We start from the raw sequence: 20,707 nt of genomic DNA, 5'->3' as shown, positions 1-20,707 counted from the left end.
CCGAAAGGTGCCAAATGTGGCACCAGAGGGGGGGAGGAGACAGGTGAGCAGAAGTTCCACTTTTGGGTGGAACTCTGCTTTTAGGCGTCAGCTTACCAAGACATTTTGGACAATTATATGATCCCAACTTTGTGGGAACAGTTTGGGGATGGCCCCTTCCTTTTCCAACATGACTGCGCACCAGTGTACAAAGCAAGGTCCATATAGACATGGATGAGCGAGTTTGGGGTCAAACCTTCCCATAGACACACTCTTAAACCTTGTGGACAGCCTTCCCAGAAGATTTGAAGCTGTTATAGCTGCAAAGGGTGGGCAAACTCAATATTGAACCCTACGGACTAAGTCTGGGATGACATTAAAGTTCATGTGCATGTAAAGGCAGGCATCCCAATACCTTTGGTAACCTAGCGTATATACTGTGCATAAGTATTTACTGTAATACTTATGAATAATATAGATAAATTTAAAGGTTTTTGGCCCAGAGTATATTCCTATAGTATACCCAGCAGAGGGCAGTTGACATGTTTCTTCTAATTCCAGCACTTGAGTTGTCATTGGTGGAGTTCTTCCTAAATCTGTGTTTTCTCTTTGCCGTCAATTAGAGATTTCATTCCGGGTATGGCAGTGTGGTGGAAGTCTGGAAATAATTCCTTGCAGCAGAGTGGGACATGTGTTTCGCAAACAGCATCCGTATACGTTTCCAGGAGGAAGTGGAACTGTGTTTGCCAGGTAAGGAGCATTTTGGCGCATTCTTTGTATTTATTGCTTATAAAGAACTTGTAGGGAGAGAAAAAAGGGCTGTAATTACTTTTAGAGGTTTACGCTCCAGGGCTATTATTTTAATCCTGGTTTTGCTACCTTAAAAGTAACTGACCTTGAAAGTCTGAAATGTCCTGCATATGTGTTAAAATCGCTTACTAGGTAGCGAAGCCAAATAACTTTAAATATTTAAGTAATGTTTCTTGTAATTACACTGGAAAAATCACAGAATGCATAGAAAGTAACTATTTGAGAATGTACAGTGTGTGTGATATATATATATATATATATATATATATATATATATATATATATATATATATATATATATATATATATATATATATATATATATATATATATATATATATATATATATATATATTTATTTATTTATTTATTTACTGGTGTATATATAATAAAATTTAACTTTTACCACTTGTCCATAACAACCCATGCAATCCACATATACAAAGAAACCAAAACAAACAAGTTCAGAAATTAAGCTATGTGGAATGACACAGGAAAAGAGTATTGAACACGCTAACTGAAATGTATTTAATACTTGGTACAAAATCCTTTTATGGTAATGACCACTTCAAGACACCTCCTTTATGGAGAAACTAGTCGCATGCATTGCACAGGTGTGATTTTGGCCCATTCTTCCACACAAACAGTGTTCAAATCTTGAAGGTTCAAGGTGGGCCTCTCGTCTATGAACTCTGATCTTTAGTTCTTTCCCTAGATTTTCTATTTGATTCAAGTCAGGTGATTGGCTGGGCCATTCTAGCAGCTTTATTTTTATTTTTTGAAACCAATTGAGAGTTTCCTTGGCTTTGTGTTTGGGATCATTGTCTTGCTGAAATGTCCACCCTGGTTTCATCTTCATCATCCTGGTAACTGGCAGCATATTTTTATCAAGAATGTCTTGGTACATTTTTCCATTCATCCGTCCTTTAATGAGATGACGTTTGCCAGTACCTACCTCCAGACATCACTGTTGGTATGATGTTTGTGGGGTGATGTGCAGTGCAATTTGACCTCCAAACATGGTGTGTATTATGGAATCCAAAGAGTTCAATTTTGATCTCATCTGACCAGACTATATTTTCCTAGTATTTCACAGGCTTGTCTAAATGTTGTGCAGCAAACTTTAAACAAGCTTCAACATGCTTTTTCTTCAGTAATGGAGTCTTGCATGGTGAGCGTGCATACAGGCCATGGCGGGTGAGTGCATTAACTATTGTTTTCTCTGAAAGATTTCTACCTGCTAGTTCCAGGTTTTTCTGAAGCTCTCCACAAGTGGTCCTTGGCTCTTTGACAACGAGCACCTATTCAGGGCCAGTTTATGATGAATTGATCTTTCCACTTCCGGATTATGGCCCCAACAGTGCTCATTGGATCATTCAGAAGTTTAGAAATTCTTTCGTAAACCATGCCATCAGCATGTTTTGCAACAATAAGGTTGCAAAGGTCTTAAAGGAGAGCTTTTTGCTTTTACCCATCATGAGATGTTTCTTGTGTGACACCTTGGTAATGAGACCCCTTTTTATTTTAATTTGCACTGACGAGGGGCAAAATTGCTTTCTAATTACTGAAAGATTTCAGCTGGTGTCTTGGCTTGCCGTGCCTTTTTGCACCTCCCTTTTTTCATTCGTTTAATACTTTTTTCCTGTATCATTCCATTTTATTACACATAATTTGTTAACTTATTTGTTTTGGTTTCTTTGTATGTATGGATTGCATGGGTTATCAACATGTGGTGAAACTTTCATGCAAATAGCATCTTTAGAAAAATATTTACCTAGAAAAATGGTGACATGTTCAATACTTATTCTACTGTGTGTGTATATATGTATGTGTGTGTGTGTGTGTGTGTGTATATATGTGTGTGTGTGTGTGTGTATGTGTGTGTGTATGTATATATATATATATATATAAGTCCTGGTATCACAAGCCGTGTCTCAGCTTGTCTGAAAGCTCCCACTTGCTACATGGCTTGTGAGTCTCTCTTCTTCGCCTTTCAAGCCTCCCTCACCAGGGACTTAACACCTTTGGGACCAAAGTCCTGGTAGTCAGGGTTTGGAGGCTGTTCCCAACCAAGTCTCTTTGAACCTCCGAAATCCCAGATCCCTAATACATATTTAGCAATCCAGAGAGTACTGGAAGTCAGTCCTTTCCAGCCAAACTTAAAGTGTAAGTAAACCCTCATACACCCAGTGAAGTGAACAGCCTCAGATGATACACAGGGATGAAACCAATCCCCCTACATAAGTTTTACATGTATATCTGCTGTCTTTATATATTCTTTACAAACTTCAGATCGTGTTAGAGATTTTCTCTTCCTGTTCAGCACTGGGAGTGATGTCTGGGCACACAGCTAAATTAGCTGCTTGGAGAAAAGGCACACACCCTCATTCCACATAGGCAGAGACTCTCAGAGCTGTTCTGTGAATAGTTTAGCTTTCTGCTAATCTATTTATAGCAACCATCCTGACACAAAATTCAGCCTGGTTTTATCTCAGTTGCTGGAGAACTTGTCAGAAGTTATCATGCTGTTAACAGAAGAATGAAGCAGGAGAAAACTATGGGACTTAGTGCTTTAAAGAGAGGTAAAACACTGCAGATATGTGCCCAGCTCAAATGTCATGAATTGGATTTACATCCACTTTAACCCAGGACACCTCACCCTGCCTGGGTGCGAACCCCTGATTGCCGCAATGTCTCTAACTGTCCCCTTAAAGGGACCACAACCCGAAAAGCGGGGGAAATGTACATGCCATCCAGGACACATTCCCGTAGTCCTGTACAGCATACTGTGTGTGTGTGGCGACAGGGTGTGCGCATTGGATCGGTGCAGGACTACAGAGCTTAGATGTGGAGCGGAGAAAACTGCGTTTGCAGCTTTCTCAAGGTTTTGGTATTCCTGGATGGGGTTCTGTAGTTCGGAGATTCCATAGTGTCTTGGGTGGGACAGAATCTACAACCCTTTGTCAAGTTTTTTTTTTGGAGGACCAGCAGGATGTGTGCTCAGGTGTGCACAGCCCTTATAATGGAGGTTTAGGAACACCTCAGGGCTCCCAGTTGGATACAGCTCCACCTAAGAGTGACAGGAGGTCTCCAGGAGTCAGAGAGGCTGCAGGAGGCAGCCAGAGCATGTTTGTCTGCAAGAGACCGTGAACGGCCTGAGGACTGAGGCTTGTGAGTAGCTGTGTGTGGTAGCGTGTACCCATCAGCACTGAAAAACCTATGTGATGGCCATATTTTGTTAAGGGGCACTCTGATCGGTAAATGTATGTTAAGGGGTATGCTGATAGGCACTTTTTTTTTTACCCATTATAGTTTTTCTTAACAAAATACGGCCATCAGAGTGCCCCTTAACAACATAAAATGTATCCATCAGAGTGCCTTTTATTTTATTTTAAGGGGTACTCTGATGGGCACATTTTGTTAGGGGCACACTGATGGCCATATTTTGTTAGGGGCACTCTGGGCACATTTTATGTTAAAGGGCACTCTGATGGCCGTATTTTGTTAAGGGGCATTATAATGAGTACAACAAAATGTGCCCATCAGCATACCCCTTAACATACATTTGCCCATCAGAGTGCCCCTTAACAAAATACGGCCATCAGAGTGCCCCTTAACATAAAATAGGGGCATGCTGATGGGCACATTATGTTAAGGGGGCACTGTGATGGGGACACCTGATGAAAGGTGGCACTGTGATGGGGACACCTGATGAAAGGTGGCACTGTGATGGGGACACCTGATGTAGGTGGACACTCTGATGGGGACACCTAATTTATGGGGTAGTCCAATGGAGGCACCCAATGTAATGAATTACTCTGGTAGGGGCACCTGATGTAAGGGGGAACACTATTGGAGACATTTACATTCACAGAGTATTGCCAGAGTGTGTGAAGGAAACGGTAAGAAAAGCACCAGAGAGCACGGCTTGTGCCAAAAAAGTAAAGAAGATGCGTACAATCTTTCATGGCACGGACTTGTGATTCGGACCTCGGCTGAAATTTTTTTTTTTTTAGTGACCGGACCTCCTTAAATTTTAATTCACTACCCCTGGTCTACATATTCTATTCTACCAGTCCTAAAGCTCTTCCTTAAATGTGTAAAAGGACTGCTACCTGTCTATGCATGTACATCCAGAAATGTACGCATATATGTATGTTTTACACATACAATATACATATGCTTGCATTGAACTCTTGGTAAACTTGTATTATATCTAAATATCCACCAGTCCTGAGTGCAGCCTGTGTGTCAAATACTTACTTTCCTCCCTGTTCATCACTGTTTGGCCTTGCCCAAGGCTGTACAGCCTTTCTTGAGAAAGGTTTCCCCATTGCTCCATTTTCACAGTGTGCATGAGCGCTGTAGTGTTTTCATTTCTGTGAGGGAGCTGTTTTTTTTTTTTTTTTTAGCACTTTGAAGATGGCTGGAGGGGGTCTTTTTTTTTTTTTTCCCCTAGAAGGGCTGTGCGGCGCTGGGTAGACCCACACATTCAAGGTAACTGGAACACGGAAGAAGGCAGGTATTCGACCAAGCAAGCTGCACTTGGGGCTGGTTCACACCAGATGCAGTCCAGTGCATTTTTATTCTGCATCAGAAATGCATAGACAGTGTTTAATATGGATTCCAATAGCCCTTGTTCACACCAATGCGTTGTGTTCTAGTTCTTTCAACAAAAGTAGAACATTGCATTTTTCCTCTATGGAAAAACATCTAGAACATGGTAAAACACACATGTCCTAAATTGAGATGAAGTAAAAAAAAAAAAAAGAGGGGAAAAAAAGCTCTGGAACACATAAAAAATGCATCCGGAATGCAGAAAATGTGGTGTGAACCGGCCCTTTGGTGGGCACTTAAAGCAGAGTTCTAGCCGCAAACATCTATTTTTTTAAAGTCAGCAGCTATAAACACTAGTTGCTGACTTTTAATAAGGACCCCCCTCCCTAGGCCGATCTGTCCATCGGATCGGGTGCAGGTGCTGCCCTTCTAACTAAAATGTATATTGTAGATCAGCATCTGACTGTGAATTTGTGCCACATTCAAAATGATTTATACATGACAGCAAAGGGGGTCCCCTAGTGGTGGACTTTTCAGGCACATGTAGCAATCATAAAAGAGGTATACTTGGTACAAATATAATTTATTGAATTAACATAATAAAATATGACAACAACTGTAACATCTATTGTTAGGAATGTAAATCCATCAGTATTATGATCGTGTATATACAGAGTTTTGAAGCAGTACTTTTTCATCCGACGCGTTTCGCAGTCAATTAAACTCCTTCCTCCGGGGTAGTGTACGCTTTAAATGGTTATTAAACACTGTATTGGCTGATTTGACATTCCATAAAATTTGTGATTAAAAACGACAGTGACAAAGTCTGTCTGCCCAGTATGCTCTTGATTCCAATATGAACAAACATCTATCTATGTTGGAGATGATGTAAACAGGTAGAAGTGGATTTTTTTACTCCACCAAGAGTATATATATGTTCTCTTCGAAAAGAAAAGCCCAAAAAATATGGGCGTAAACTAAATGCTTGAGGCTCCACTGAGGCCGAGAGGCAAATCCTGAAGATGGCTCAAAAGTTGATGTTCATAGGTGTATCTATTAATAGATAACATGAGAGTGAATCAGATCAAGTAGCTGTTCAGGACGGTAACATCCCGCAGCGTGTGGAGGAGACCAGGCTGGGGTTCTCAGTCACCCTGTGCCCCTAATAGGAACAGGAAAACTTACACTTAAGAGGGGCCGGGGAGCTGGACAAAAAGTTTCCTGACCTCTCTAAGGTAAGCTGGGTTCCACAAGCCCCCCACCCAAAGTGAATCCCGTCACAGAGCCATTGGCTCCTGTTGCTGTCAGTCACAGCCAGCGAGCAGGAGGCACGGCTGAGCTACACTCTGTGTGTCTTATAGACACAGACCTGGCTCAAGAGCGAGCACGCATACATTCCCCCATAGCAAACAGCTTGCTATGGGTGCATTCGGCAAGGGGCAGGGGCCCAGAGTGCCAGGAAAGGACACAAGAAGAGCAGGATCCGGGCTGCTCTTTGCAAGATCACTGCAAAGAGCCGATAAGTACACCATGTTTGGTATTTAAAAAAATATATATCCTTTTACAAACACTTTATTATGGCATGTTTTCTGTGATTTGGCGAAAACACTCTTTTAAGGATTTTGTTACATGCTGACAAGATTGCATCACTCCAGCAGATTTGTCACATTCATGCTGTGAACCTCCTGTTCCAACCCGAGTCAGATCCTGTGTACTTGTTTCCATCAATATGTCACAGCAGAAATTAGATTTGTCAGACCATGATATGTTTTTCCAGTTATTCAGTTTTAGTGATCCTATGGCTACTGCAGACTCCATTTTCCTTTTGTTGGCTGACAGCTGGGAAATTCAGCATGGTCTTCTGCTGCTATAGCCAAGATTCATTCAGATATACTCTTCTGAACTCCACTGTTGTATGAGTTGTAATTTTGAGCAGCTGTGAACTGTTTGCCTAAAGTGTATGTTAAGTCATAATCTATGTTTTAGTATGTCTGGCATCATGCCTTACTGCATGAAATTTTTCAGGCAAATCATTTCTGAATCTGTTGCAAAGTTTAGTACCTAGCCAGTAACTGATTTTCTGCTGCAGACTGTCCACACTAAGGGCCTGTTCACACTATGTGCCGTTACCTGTGTTTTTCCTCATTGAATAAATGCAAGTAACTGCAATGACATACAGAAATAGTTTTCTGTGCGTAATGTCCACACCAGAACGTGGTGCTTCTATGCATTCCAGAGCTGTGCAACATTATGCAACATGTTTCATAACCTTTTACTTCTCTGGATGGCCCTGCATGTGCAGTGACATGAATGAAGTGTCACTTCACATAAAGTGTAAACTAAAAAAAAAAAGTAAGCTGTATGATGCAATAAAATACACATCACACCGCCCCTGTCACACGGCTTTGCAGCCCAAAATGTCTACGGCCTGCATGCTAAGCCGCTGCTGTTTAACCCCTTCCCGCTGCTGCCTTCCAAACCTTTAGGAGCTCCTAGATGCTGGGAGGTGAACATTTGGGTCATGTGAGTGCTGTGATAGGCTGTCACGGTGGTCACATGATCGGAAAGCTCCTGATAGACAGCATGCAATGGGAGATTTGATTCCCGCCAGCAACCGTGCTAGGAGTGCGCAGGGCGCATGCTCCCAGCACAGAAATGTTTACCTCTTGGCGTTAAAGCCCACCCACTGAGAGGCCACATATATGCGTGCAGCTGGTGGGAAGAGGTTAAGGCGCAGACTAGTGTGTACCATTACCTCTAAATTAGCTGCAGCTTTGTTAGCCTCTTCAGTTGGCCGTTGGGCTGACTGTCTCTAATTGAGAGACTGGAGCTCTACCTGCTGGTTGCATGAAAATCTAATTTATTGTGCTTTTTTTTTTTTTTTGTCCTAACCATAATCAAGGAAATATCAAGAAAATATATACAAAATGGCATTCTATTTGAACCCATAATATCAGACGGCTACAGAAAGTTCTTCCCATTAAATTAGTTTAAAAAAATAAAAAAGTTACATACCCTGTCTATCGGTAATTTTTGACTACGCAAACAATTTTTTTTATAAATCTGAGCAAGGCTCGGTTCACACTGCAGCGACTTGCGGTGTGACTTTGTCAGGCGACTTGAGTACTACTAGATGCAACTTTGGAGAGACTTTCGGGAAATGCCTGGATGTCTGTAATGTTGGATCCAAATCATGTCACTATAGATGAGGATCCGACTTGGAGGCAACTTCCATTAAAGTCTATGTGCACAAGACGGATAGAAGTCACCTTGAAGTAGTACACGAATGTTTTCTAAAGTCGGAGCGACTTCAGTAGTGCTAATTAAAACAGTTCTTATTGACTAACATGGGATTTCAAACGGCCGCAGTTTGGGATCCGACTTGTGAGACCCCAAGTTGCCGCAGTATGAACCGAGCCTAAATGTAAAATGTTTGAGGTTTGTAAACGGTCTTTAACATTATCTTATCTTATCTTAAAGGTTTAGACTTTTTTCACAAGTTTGTGTTTTAATAGTACAGTAATGTGTGTTTTTTTGGGGTTTTTTGTTTTTATTTACATATTGAAGTAAGCATATTGAGTTATGGCTGTAAACTTCAAGTGGCTCTGTTTCTGCAGGGTGAAGACTGAAATTATTTGTAAAAAAAAAGTTTCCATACTTACCTTTTTGTGGTCTATTTTGAAACACTGTGGTGATGTTAATCCACTACTGCTCCATGTATTCCACACTTTCTAATGTGTGTAGTACTTGCTCCCCCCTCTGCACACTGTGGTTCCTCCTGCCAACTAATGGATTACTAAAGTACATATGACCTGCTTTGAGGAACCACAGCATGCAGCAGGGAAAGCAAATATTCAACTCATTCAAAGGGCTAAATGCTTGCAGTGGACGAGGAGCAGCATCACAGCAGTGATTCAACTCATAGTAAGCCTTGTCTTTTACAGGTAACTATTTTTCAGGTTTGATCCTGTAGTGACTGGGTTACTTTGACCTTAAACATCTCTTCCTTCAAGTACATATTGTAATATATGTATTTTCCAATTACAGGAACACACGCAGGGCAGCAGAGGTTTGGATGGATGAATACAAGAATTTTTATTATGCAGCTGTGCCCTCTGCTAGAAATGTACCTTATGGAAAGTAAGTATTGGATTTGGCTCAACTTATTTAATCAAGATGGACCTGTCAGTAACTGTACAAGTGTGTATGACTAAATTCTTGTCACAATGTACAGTACGAGTAAACCTTTTTTTATAAAGTGCCATACCTTTTGTAATTAAAAAGCATTTCTTGAGTTTCATTCAAGTGAGACTGTCTAGGCTAAGATCATGTTGCTAATCTGCTGCAGGCAGGACAAAGCATTTTCTTAGTCTGCGCTCCCCTAGCAATTACACTGCTACAGTAGGGGGTGATCTGTGTCATATATTTGTGAGTACAGCCAAGAACTGCCGAGGTATCTGTAAGAACAGATTTACTATTTTGACACAGTCTTTTGCTTTATAGGTGGCATAGGACACTTGTGTTAAAACTGAACTCCGGGCACAACAAACTTTCTTTTACATATATCCCTTAGTAACCATAAAAAATGTAAATCCATGTGGTGTGCCCTAAATGTTTTTGCAAACCCAGTTATTACCTTAAAAATGTAGGTGCAAGTCATTTTTGTTGGTATACTGCGGACTTGGAATAATCCAGGGGCTCCTAAATTCAAGTAACAATACATATGTAGACAAATTCATCAAGCATCTGTTTTTGGCAACCAATCATCTTCTTCCTTTAATTTTCAAAGCGTAACTGAACAAGCTAAAGATAGAAGCTGATTGGTTGTCATTGCACAGCTGATCCAGATTCTGTTCCAGTTTTGAGAAATTCTCCCCATAATTTCTTATTCATACATATTTGACAAATGTATTCCATGAGCTACTGTTTGGGATAATAGAGTAGGGGAGACTTTAAATTCAGCAGATTTTAGGTGCTGTCTTTGACTTCATTGGGGAGATTTTGTCTCACTTCTTGTTCTTGTGACGCTTGTTCAAGAAAAAAGGGTATGCTTGTCACAAAGACAGACCGCAATAAATAAACCTCGTCATAAGTAATCCTTCTTTACTCAACTAAAATTATAGCTATTTCTGTCTCCTTTGGAAAAAAGTTCCATCGCTTCCTATACTAATAGGAAGTGAGGTGGGGGGGGGGGTGTATTTCCCAGTTGGGATACATTAGCAATAAATACTTGAGAGGCTGTAACCCTTCCTCACTCTATTCAAAATGAAATATGTTTTGGCTGTATTTGGGCTTTAGCAAATTTAAAGTTTAACTTATGTATTCAATTTTAGTATTCAGAGCCGCACAGAGCTGAAGAAAAAACTGGGCTGCAAACCTTTCAAGTGGTACTTGGAGAATGTTTATCCAGAGCTCAGGTAAGATTTGTGTTTCTGTGAGTTTGTGTCATTGCTTCTGAAGGTTGGAATCCAAAGTGCATTTTATTCTGGATGCAAAATAAAATTTCTATACATTTCTAAATAGCAATATTACTGGTGATAGAGTCTCAACTCCATCTGGCTTGAGTGATCAAGAGAGGTAATTAGCTTTACAACCTTAGCCTGTGTCTGTAGCTGGTCTGGTATTGGTCATCTCCTCCCCATAATCAGGTGTCTCACATCAGACCCAATAATGACCAACTGAGAAATGCATCCCTGCTTAGTCTCCCTATAAATTTAAAGCAGCTTGTGGGGTGGCGCAGACAGGGGCAAGGCGCAGACATCATGGCTCTGTCACGAGTGATGCGCAGTTGCACCAACGCAGTTTAACAAAAGAAGGATAACTAAAGCTGGATGAACAACAAGAACTCTGCTCCACTCTGCAAGACGACAAGCAAACCAGCTTTTGACATTTATTTTATATTAAGTTAGTTTCCCAGTCTCTATCCACTAACATGCTCCTTATTCTCTTCCTTCTCACATTGGTGTCTTCTATCCTCAAATTATCTTTACTCTACCCCTCCTCTCTTCCCTGCAGCATGCACATATCACCCTCACTCCTACCCTCTCCCTACTATGGCACCCATCATCTCCTGCACTTGCTGCACCCACATGCTGACATAAACACCAGGGCCACTAGACACATGCGCTCATGCACATCCCATTCCCACCTTGCCTTCCTCGCCCTCCTCCTTCTCCTAGTCTCAGGTGACATTTCTCCTAATCCTGGTCCGCCATTTTCCAAATGCAAGCCACATATCCAATACCCCTCCCCCTCTGGCAACCACCGCACTCCACTCAGTTTAATTTCTTTCCCCCTGCTTCCTCAAAGCAGCCCACCAATCTCATGCGCCCTTTGGAACGCCCGCTCCATCTGTAACAAGCTAACATCTGTACATGACCTTTTCATCTCTCATGGCTTTAACATACTCACTATAACAGAAACCTGGCTTCAAAATTTTGACTCAGCTTCTCCTGCTGCCCTCTCCCATGGTGGTCTCCATTGGACTCACTCCCCCAGACCCAACAGACAGAAAGGAGGTGGAGTTGGCTTCCTTCTAGCCCCACAAAGCACCTTCCAAGTCCTTCCTGTCCCTCCCTCTCTATCCCTCTCTTCTTTCGAGATGCACTGTATTCGTCTGTTTTCTCCCATTTCTCTGAGGATTGCAGCAATTTATCGGCCTCCAGGACCGGTATCGCGCTTTCTTGATGACTTTGCTGCCTGGCTACCCTACTTTCTCTCCTCTGAAATACCCACCATTACTCTTGGTGACTTCAACATTCCTGTCAATGTTAACAGCTCAACTACAGCTAAACTCCTCGACTTAACCTCATCTTTTGACCTAACCCAATAGACACATACTTCTACTCACTCCAATGGTAATACCCTTGACCTTTTATTCTCCCATCTCTGCAACCCTGGCAACCTCACCAACACCCCCTTTCCTCTCTCTGATCACAACCTCGTTACTTTCACTGTATCCTTTCCTCCAACCACCCATCCCTCCAAGCAGCAAACAATTACTTGTAGAAACCTTTGCCACTTTAACCCTTCTCTTTTCTATTCTGCTACTGACCACCTATATGACATAGTCTCTCCCCTGTCCTCTCCTGACCTGGCCACCTCTGTCTACAACAGTTCACTCTCATCATCACTAGATGCACTTGCTCCTCTAACCACATGCAGAATTGGGCCCCGACCGTTACAACCCTGGTAAACTGACAACACTAGAAATCTCAAGAGACATTGCCGTGCTCTTGAACGACTGTGGCGTAAAACCAAATGCCTGCAAGACTTCACCCTATATAAATCTGCCCTTCTAAAATACAATTCATGCCTCCATGCTGCCAAACAAGCCTACTTTGTCTCTCTTATTAATTCCTTGTCATCCAGTCCCCGTCGGCTCTTCTCAACCTTTAACTCTCTGCTTCGTCCCCCACCCCCTCTACCCACTAACTCACTCGCTGCCCAAGAGATTGCCAATCACTTCAAAGACAAGATCGATGCAATTCGTGAGGACATCTCCACTGTGCGTACATCTTCCCCACCCAACATACCTTGCATTCAACACTCTCCTCTTTTGAATTGGCTAATACTGAAGAGGTTACAAAACTTTTCTCAGATGCCCACCTAACCAATTGTCCCTTGGATCCTGTTCCCTCACAACTACTACGGTCACCCTCTTCTTCTATCCTATGCTCCCTCACCCACATCTTCAATCTCTCCCTCTCTAGTGGCATCTTCCCCTCCCCTCTAAAATATGCGCAGATCACTCCCATTCTTAAAAAGCCCTCGCTGGACCCTACCAACCTGAACAACTTAAGACCCATCTCATTGCTCCCATTCACCTCTAAACTTCTAGAACACTTAGTCTACAACCGTCTTAGCTCCTACCTCAGTGAAAATAACCTTCTTGACCCCTTACAGTCTGGCTTTCGCTCGCAGAACTCCACGAAAACTGCCTTACTAAAACTCACTAACGATTTACTAACTGCTAAAACCAACAGCCAGTACTCCATACTCCTACTACTTGACCTCTCTGCGGCCTTTGATACTGTTGACCACCCGCTCCTTCTCAATAAACTACATTCCCTTGGCCTCCGAGATTCTGCTCTATCCTGGTTCTCTACCTATTTATCACAGTGCTCCTTCAGTGTCACCTACAACTCTGTCTCCTCCTCTCCATTGCTCCTTTCTGTGGGGGTCCCCCAAGGCTCTGTTCTTGAACCCCTTCTCTTCTCTATCTACACCTCCTCCCTTGGTCACGTAATAACTGCCCACGGCTTCCGATACCACTTATACGCTGATGACACCAAAATCTATCTGTCTACTCCTCACCTCACTCCTTCAGTCTCTTCTCGCATATGACAAAATTGGTTGGAATGGGATTTTTTGAGGTATGGATATCAAATACATTATTTATATAAAAAAAATACAAATGTTAGGGGTCAAGTCAAATTAAAACCTCATAAAACAAGAGAACAGATGTAATAGTGATCATAGTACAACTTGGTCATACATTTCTCATAAACTGACGTGCTTCGAGATACTCTTCTTCAGGGAAACGAAGTCCATACAAATCAGTGGATCACATATCATGTAACTGTTACAGAACTATCATACTGGAGGGATACACAACCACCACCACACAATAGGACCTAGTCTTCTTATCCTGACAGGGTCTTCAAACGTACATCTCAAAGAATGGTTTCAAAATGTTGGAATCCTCTCGCCCTCAAGCTGCAATCTAGGGCCCATTTTAGGAGCCAGTGACATCCTCTTGATTTAAAGAAATGTATTTAAACTTATGATATCACATAGATGTGAATCAAGCACAGGCTTTCAATGAAGCAAATAAGGCAGACTGTGCTGGATTGCACTTCAAGACCATGCAGCCATAGGTGTGAATAGATGAACAGACATCCTCATGAATAAGCACATCTGGATGCACATCCCTCCAGTGTGATGTTTCTGTAACAGGTACATGATATGTGATCCACTGGATTTGTATGTACTTCTCAGTTTCCTGAAGTATCTCGAAACACGTTGCGATTTGAGAAACTTATACCCACGTTGTACTATGATCACTATTACATCTGTTCTCTCGTTTTTATGAAGTTTTTAATGAGACTTGATCAATAAAATTAAGCCCATATTGAGCCTTCCAAAAAACTGGCGTGTGTGTGCGCGTGTGTAGTCTCTCACCAGTTGTAAAATCTCTATCATTTTATGGCTCTGGTTAATTAAAGGTGTTCAATCAGACAGGTGTGCAGAAGAGACGCAACATTTAATTTTTATTTTTATCACAAGGGAACACTTATCCTTTAATTAAAATGGTGTGTGTCTCATGAGTGTGCCAGCTCCGCATCTTAATAACAGCATGGCGTTTTCTGGCTTTATTCAGAATGAAAAAATAGACAAACAGGTTACAGGGAATACTGATTATTAAAGTATTTGAAGCTACAGTATGTAATGTGCACAGATAATATTTTCAATGATTTGTTTCAATTTATTTCTAGAGTTCCTGACCATCAGGACATTGCATTCGGAGCCTTACAACAAGGGACCAACTGTCTTGACACATTGGGCCATTTTGCAGATGGAGTTGTGGGTGTCTATGAATGTCATAATGCAGGGGGTAACCAAGTACGTATTAGACCTTTATAGAAATAACTGATGGCATTATTTTTAAGCTGTTCTGTTTAGTTCTGATTTATATGAAATATCCAAAACACCAGCAGAAATTATTAATTGGTATGTCAAATGGAGTGCCTTTTGCTAAACTTTTAATAAACAGAGTGCATTTCAATAAGTTGTTGATATTAGAAAGAGGTGACAAAGGGGCGTCACTTTTTTTGTATCTGCAATGTTTAAATTTGTTGGCTCCTGTACATTTGTGGTGAGTCAGTCACAAGCAGTTAAAAAAAATTAACATGTAAAAACTGTTGTAAGTTCTTTCTTTCTTTTTCTTCTTTCTTTCGTTCTCTTTCGTTCTTTCGTTCTCTTTCGTTCTCTTTCGTTCTCTTTCGTTCTCTTTCGTTCTCTTTCGTTCTCTTTCGTTCTCTTTCGTTCTCTTTCGTTCTCTTTCGTTCTCTTTCTTTCTCTTTCGTTCTTTCTTTCTCTTTCGTTCTTTGTTTCTCTTTCGTTCTTTCTTTCTTTCAATGGCCTTTCTCTTAGCTTACTGCTAGAATAGATAAATGGAGTGAGTGGGCACAATTATGAAGATTTCCCTCTTCGAGAAGTTCTGATATTTGGTTTTAGGCATTTACATTGGCCAAAACAGTCGGAAGTGGCTTTTTGACAGGCAAGGTAGAGACAGATATTTAGCAGGAACAAAGTTGATGGCATACCCACTCCCTACTTTTTCATGCATTGCTACAGTAACAAAAACATTGGCACCCTGAAAAAGGTGAGTCAGGAATCAACTGGCGGTAGCCATGTTTAAAATATCTTGCAAATCAAGACCTGCTATAGTAATGATGGAGGCCTTGTGCGTGTCAGGTCCTCTGCTACATTGTTATCACCTTAAATACCAGGTAACATCAAACTGGTAGAGGTTTAATAAAGAATGCAGATTTTCTACCTTTTTTGAAAAATCTTGAGCTGGTGGAGAAAAGTAAATTTTTTTCCAACACTTTGTGCATGATTAAAATAAGTCCCAACTTACCGTATATGTATGCCTTTTAATAATGTGGCATTCTTGTATTTGTATTGTTGGGGGGTTTTTATGTTTTTTTTGTTTTGTTTTTTTTGGGGAATATAAACTTGGGAAGATTTATCGGTGTCTAGAAATCTTACGTATGCTTTGGGTCAACTAATGGCAGTCTTAAATCTTTGTGAACAGTCATTAGTACATGCAGAGGGTTATTTATATCCATAAGACAAAAAGGCTTGTATTTATAAAAGTTCATTCACATTTGCATAGTCCAGATCACTTTTCTTTGATTACTGTCATTTATTCCATATATGTGTTGAGATCTCTGTATGTTTTAGTCCTTTAACATTTCAGGCCTTCTCTCATAGAAGGCACAGCCCTGCAAAACATCCTGTAAAATATTTACTGTTTAAAGTAATGCAAAGTATACACAGGGGTTGGACAAAATTTTGGAAACTATTATGGTTAAAGAACTAAATCATTACCGAATGGTAATGTGTTGGACCACCTTTTGACCTCCAAGACGGCCTGAATTCTCCTGGGAATTCACAAATACAAGTCTTGGATTGTGGATAATGAAATCTGATACAATTCTTCATGCAAAAAGCCTGGGTCACAATCATGCGCAATGTCCTTTTTGTCTTTCGGTCAGTTGACCATGTCGACTGTGCTTATGCTTATCAGGTGCCATTTTCCCAGAAACTGTATATGCTGTCATATCTTTTGCCAAATAACAAGTTCCTGAAGCGCTAGAAGCTGTTAGTCATATGTGGATAAAACTAATACCCAGTGCAGCTGGCAGCCACTGGAAAAATGGGGAAACGAGAATCAAAAAACAAAAAAGCAGCGCTCTATGGGTAGGAGCAAAAAAAAAGTGAACCATGGACTAATTAAAAGTTCATTGCACTGTAGACAATTAACCAGCAAGTACAAAAGGCTGTTAGTGCTGGTAAAGACTGCAGCAAATGGTAAAAAGCATGTGGCTATGTAAATGCATTGTATTAAAAACAAACGGTACCACGATGATGCCTGGATGAGAAGGGGTTAACATATTCCAGAAGGCTCGCCAATCACACGTGGAGAGAAGTCATCCCAAATCATGTGGGGAACGGTAATAGGCCGGTGGGAGAAAATGGGGTGATGGACAGCCTGTTGCCTCTGACAGGTGGTCAGGTACTGTGGGGATCCAGAGGGATACAGCGTGAGCAGGGAGACACTGGCTGGCTGCAGTGGATGCTGGAACTGACCACAAGGATCAAACAACGTTGTGGCAAGCTGCATGGGGTGTAATGTGTCAGCCGCCGCTGGAGGATGGAGCCGGGGAAGCTGACCGTAGCCACTGGAGCCGGGCTTTGATACCGCGCATGCATGCGAAACATGCAAGCCACAGCAACTCCTAGCTTGCGGACCACCAGCACACACAGGGTTTCTGTTTCCGGAGTTGCATTGACATCATCCTATGTGCCCGGCTCCAGTGGCTAGGCTTGGCTTCTCCGGCTCCATCCTCCAGCGGTGGCTGACACATTACATCCCATACAGCTTGGCACAGCATTGTTTGATCCTTGCGGTCATCAGTTCCAGCAGCCAGCCAGTGTCTCCCTGCTCACCCTGTATCCCTCTGGATCCCCACAGTACCTGAACACTTGTCAGAGGCAAGAGGCTGTCCATCACCCCATTTTCTCCCACCGGCCTATTACCGTTCCCCACACGATTTGGGATGACTTGTTAAACTCTTCTCATCCAGACATCGTGGTACCGTTTGTTTTTAATACAATGCATTTACATGCCCCATGCTTTTTACCATTTGCTGCAGTCTTTACCAGCACTAACAGCCTTTTGTACTTGCTGGGTAATTGTCTACAGTGCAACAAACTAACTTTGAATTACGGTAGTCCATGGTTCACATATTTTTTTGCTCCTACCCATAGAGCGCTGCTTTTTTGTTTGTCATAATCTTTGATACTGTACATCACGACACCGCAAATTGGCAGCTTCAGTCAGAGGCACCAGCTAAACGGGCACCAGCAATTTGCCCTCTTTGAAACTCAGTAAGCTCTGACATGACTCTTTATTACTAGCAGCGCATGCAGTGAATGACGAAATTGAGGCTTCCCACCTGTTAGCTAAGTGTCTCGTCCCACAGCTGAAGCAAAAAAATGTTATATCACTTCTGCTTTCAACGCGAAACAACGTCGCTTTCACACCTGGAAATTATGTAGTGTTTCCATATTTTTGTCCAATTCCTGTACATTGCTGCCTGGGAACCCAACTTTAAACTACTGTCAAGGTCCTACATGGTACTGTTGCCTGATCCACAATACAGAGTGTCCGATTTTTTTTTTTTTTTTTTTTTTTATTGATTTTTTTTTTTTTTTTTTTACACATGCAGATGTGCTGACAGTTATTCTGTTTGAAATTTTTTAGAAAGTCGTTTTACTGTCAACTCAATGCAGATTTTTCAGAGTTTTTGGTCTGAAGACTCTAATGTGAAAAGAGGAAAGACCCCATTTAAATTGGGGTGCCTTAAGGTTTGACATACTTTTAAAGCGTTTGTTAACCCAAAAGATAAAGATCCTTTTCCTATAAAGCATGTTATACAGCACTTGTGCTGTGTAATTTGGCCCACTGTATCACCTGTAATACCTGGATGATCCTGCCAGTTTCTACCCTCCCCCCTGTACGCGGACCACGATATATCAGGGCTGCTGAGCCCTGACACCGTTGTCTGCATAGGTGCCTCCGTCAGCCGCATCCTGCTCTGTCTCCTGTGTTCTCTCCTCCCCCCTCTCCCCCTCCCCTCTCTGCCTGTAAGCTCCTTGTCCGCGCCGCCCCCTCCTGTCCTGCTGCTGAAATTACTGTATGAAATTACAGTAATTACCGCCCGGTCGTCATACTGCTATAGGCCAGGCGGGAAGTGGTTAAAGTGGTTGTTAACCCACCAACGTAACTTTACATTTTCCTCTCAGTTTTTTAACTTTTAATGCCCCCCCCCCCTGCTTTATAAAAATAATGCTGTATATACCTTGTTTACAGAGCGCTGATCTGAGCTCATTGACCCGCCGCCCATCTCCTCTCGACCCGACAGATGCAGCGGGCGGGGCCCGGGATCCCCCACTGATGTCGGAGAGGAGGAAATAGGCAGCGGGTCAATGAGCACAGATCAGCGCTCTAAACAAGCTACAGTATATACAGCATTATTTTTCTACAGCACACTCACAGAGTGTGCTCAAATGAATGTGTAGAACCAGCTCAAGGATGATCAGAAGAAATGGACAGCACCTGAGTTAAATATATGAGTGTCACAGCAAAGGGTCTGAATACTTAGGACCATGTGATATTTCAGTTTTTCTTTTTTAATAAATCTGCAAAAATGTCAACAATTCTGTGTTTTTCTGTCAATATGGGGTGCTGTGTGTACATTAATGAGGAAAAAAAAAAAGAACTTAAATGATTTTAGCAAATGGCTGCAATATAACAATGAGGGAAAAATTTGAGGGGGTCTGAATACTTTCCGTCCCCACTGTAGTTAAATGTTTTGTTAGTAATCATTTATTGTGGACAAAAATTACCTTAAACATGGATATTATTTTTCTAATTGTTCTTCTTCAAGACAAGTTTAACCTGCATTCCCACTTGTCTAGTGCATGAATGTTTTCAAAGTGCAATTTTTCACGTGTTCACAAAACTCATAAAAAATAGCATGTCACACTTGTGTTGCCATTCATTATTAATTAATGAACGCACCAAGCAAGAGCCACAGTTTTGCTTGAGCAAGAAAGTGTAGTTAAAAACGCATGAAGCTCAAAAAGATGCATGTGTTTGTTTTTTTTCCTGTGTTAGTTGCCTGTAGGGCAGCTCATTGAAATGAAAGGGCTGCCATTTGTGCAAAGCAATGCACTACAGCAGTCAGAATGCTCAATAAATCTTAAATGCTTATTCAACTATACCTTCATTGCTTTATGCATTTTTTTCATGTACATTCTGTCTACTGGCACATGCATATGCTGGTCAAGGCATGACATTGGTAATAACTTTTCACAGTTGTCAGTGTGCTTATGTCGGCTCTCTACTGATCTTTTAAAATCTTCAATAGCGGATGTCCTAGCTGATCACATGTGCAGAACCATGGGAACTGCAAATATACTGTAATTAGAGGATAAGATGGCAGATGGGAATCTACTGAATGAGGGTTTAGTTTGACGTTAAAGTTTGGATTTGGCATGCTTGTGTTTGGAGAAAATAGAAGATACTTTAATAGGTTTCCCTGCTAATAAATCACAAGAATAATACTTATGTTGGCTGCAGAGCTAAAGACCTAAAAAGTGAGTTGTAAGTGAGAAATTAAATGTAAGAAAAGATTTTTGATTTTTTTAAAACAAATTTTCCTGATTTGTCTGTGTTCTTTTTACTTCAGGAATGGGCTCTTACGAAAGACAAGTCGGTTAAACACATGGATCTTTGTCTTACTGTTGTGGACAGAGCACCAGGATCTCTGATAAAACTTCAAGGCTGCAGAGAAAACGACAGTAGACAAGTAAGGACTGTACCCATGGTCCAAATGTAAAATAATGTGTATATATAATAATAAGGACCCTATTTATTGGCGTATAACACGCAATTTTAAGAGGGAAGGTTTTAACCGCTTCAGCCCCCACTTTTTGATATAATAAATAGCCCCCAAAAAATATATAAAAAAACAATTTTTTCCACAGTTTAGGCCGATATGTA

General features: G+C 41.4%; 1 protein-coding gene across 2 annotated transcripts in view; it reads left to right on the top strand.

Moving 5' to 3' along the window:
- The window catches only part of GALNT2 (polypeptide N-acetylgalactosaminyltransferase 2), a 213,623-nt gene that overhangs the window by 174,304 nt on the left and 18,612 nt on the right, over positions 1-20,707 (top strand). For both annotated transcript variants that reach the window (XM_073627973.1, XM_073627974.1), the window contains 5 exons: positions 603-729; positions 9,394-9,486; positions 10,680-10,763; positions 14,844-14,970; positions 20,394-20,513. In XM_073627973.1, the coding sequence (XP_073484074.1) occupies positions 603-729; positions 9,394-9,486; positions 10,680-10,763; positions 14,844-14,970; positions 20,394-20,513 (551 nt within the window). The remainder of the gene's footprint in view (positions 1-602; positions 730-9,393; positions 9,487-10,679; positions 10,764-14,843; positions 14,971-20,393; positions 20,514-20,707) is intronic.

Source organism: Aquarana catesbeiana, linkage group LG04 (genome assembly GCF_042186555.1).
Source record: "Aquarana catesbeiana isolate 2022-GZ linkage group LG04, ASM4218655v1, whole genome shotgun sequence".
NCBI classification, from domain to species: Eukaryota; Metazoa; Chordata; class Amphibia; order Anura; family Ranidae; genus Aquarana; species Aquarana catesbeiana.
The sequence above is the reverse complement of the archived record's forward strand: the minus strand, read 5'-3'. Positions and strand labels throughout refer to the sequence as shown.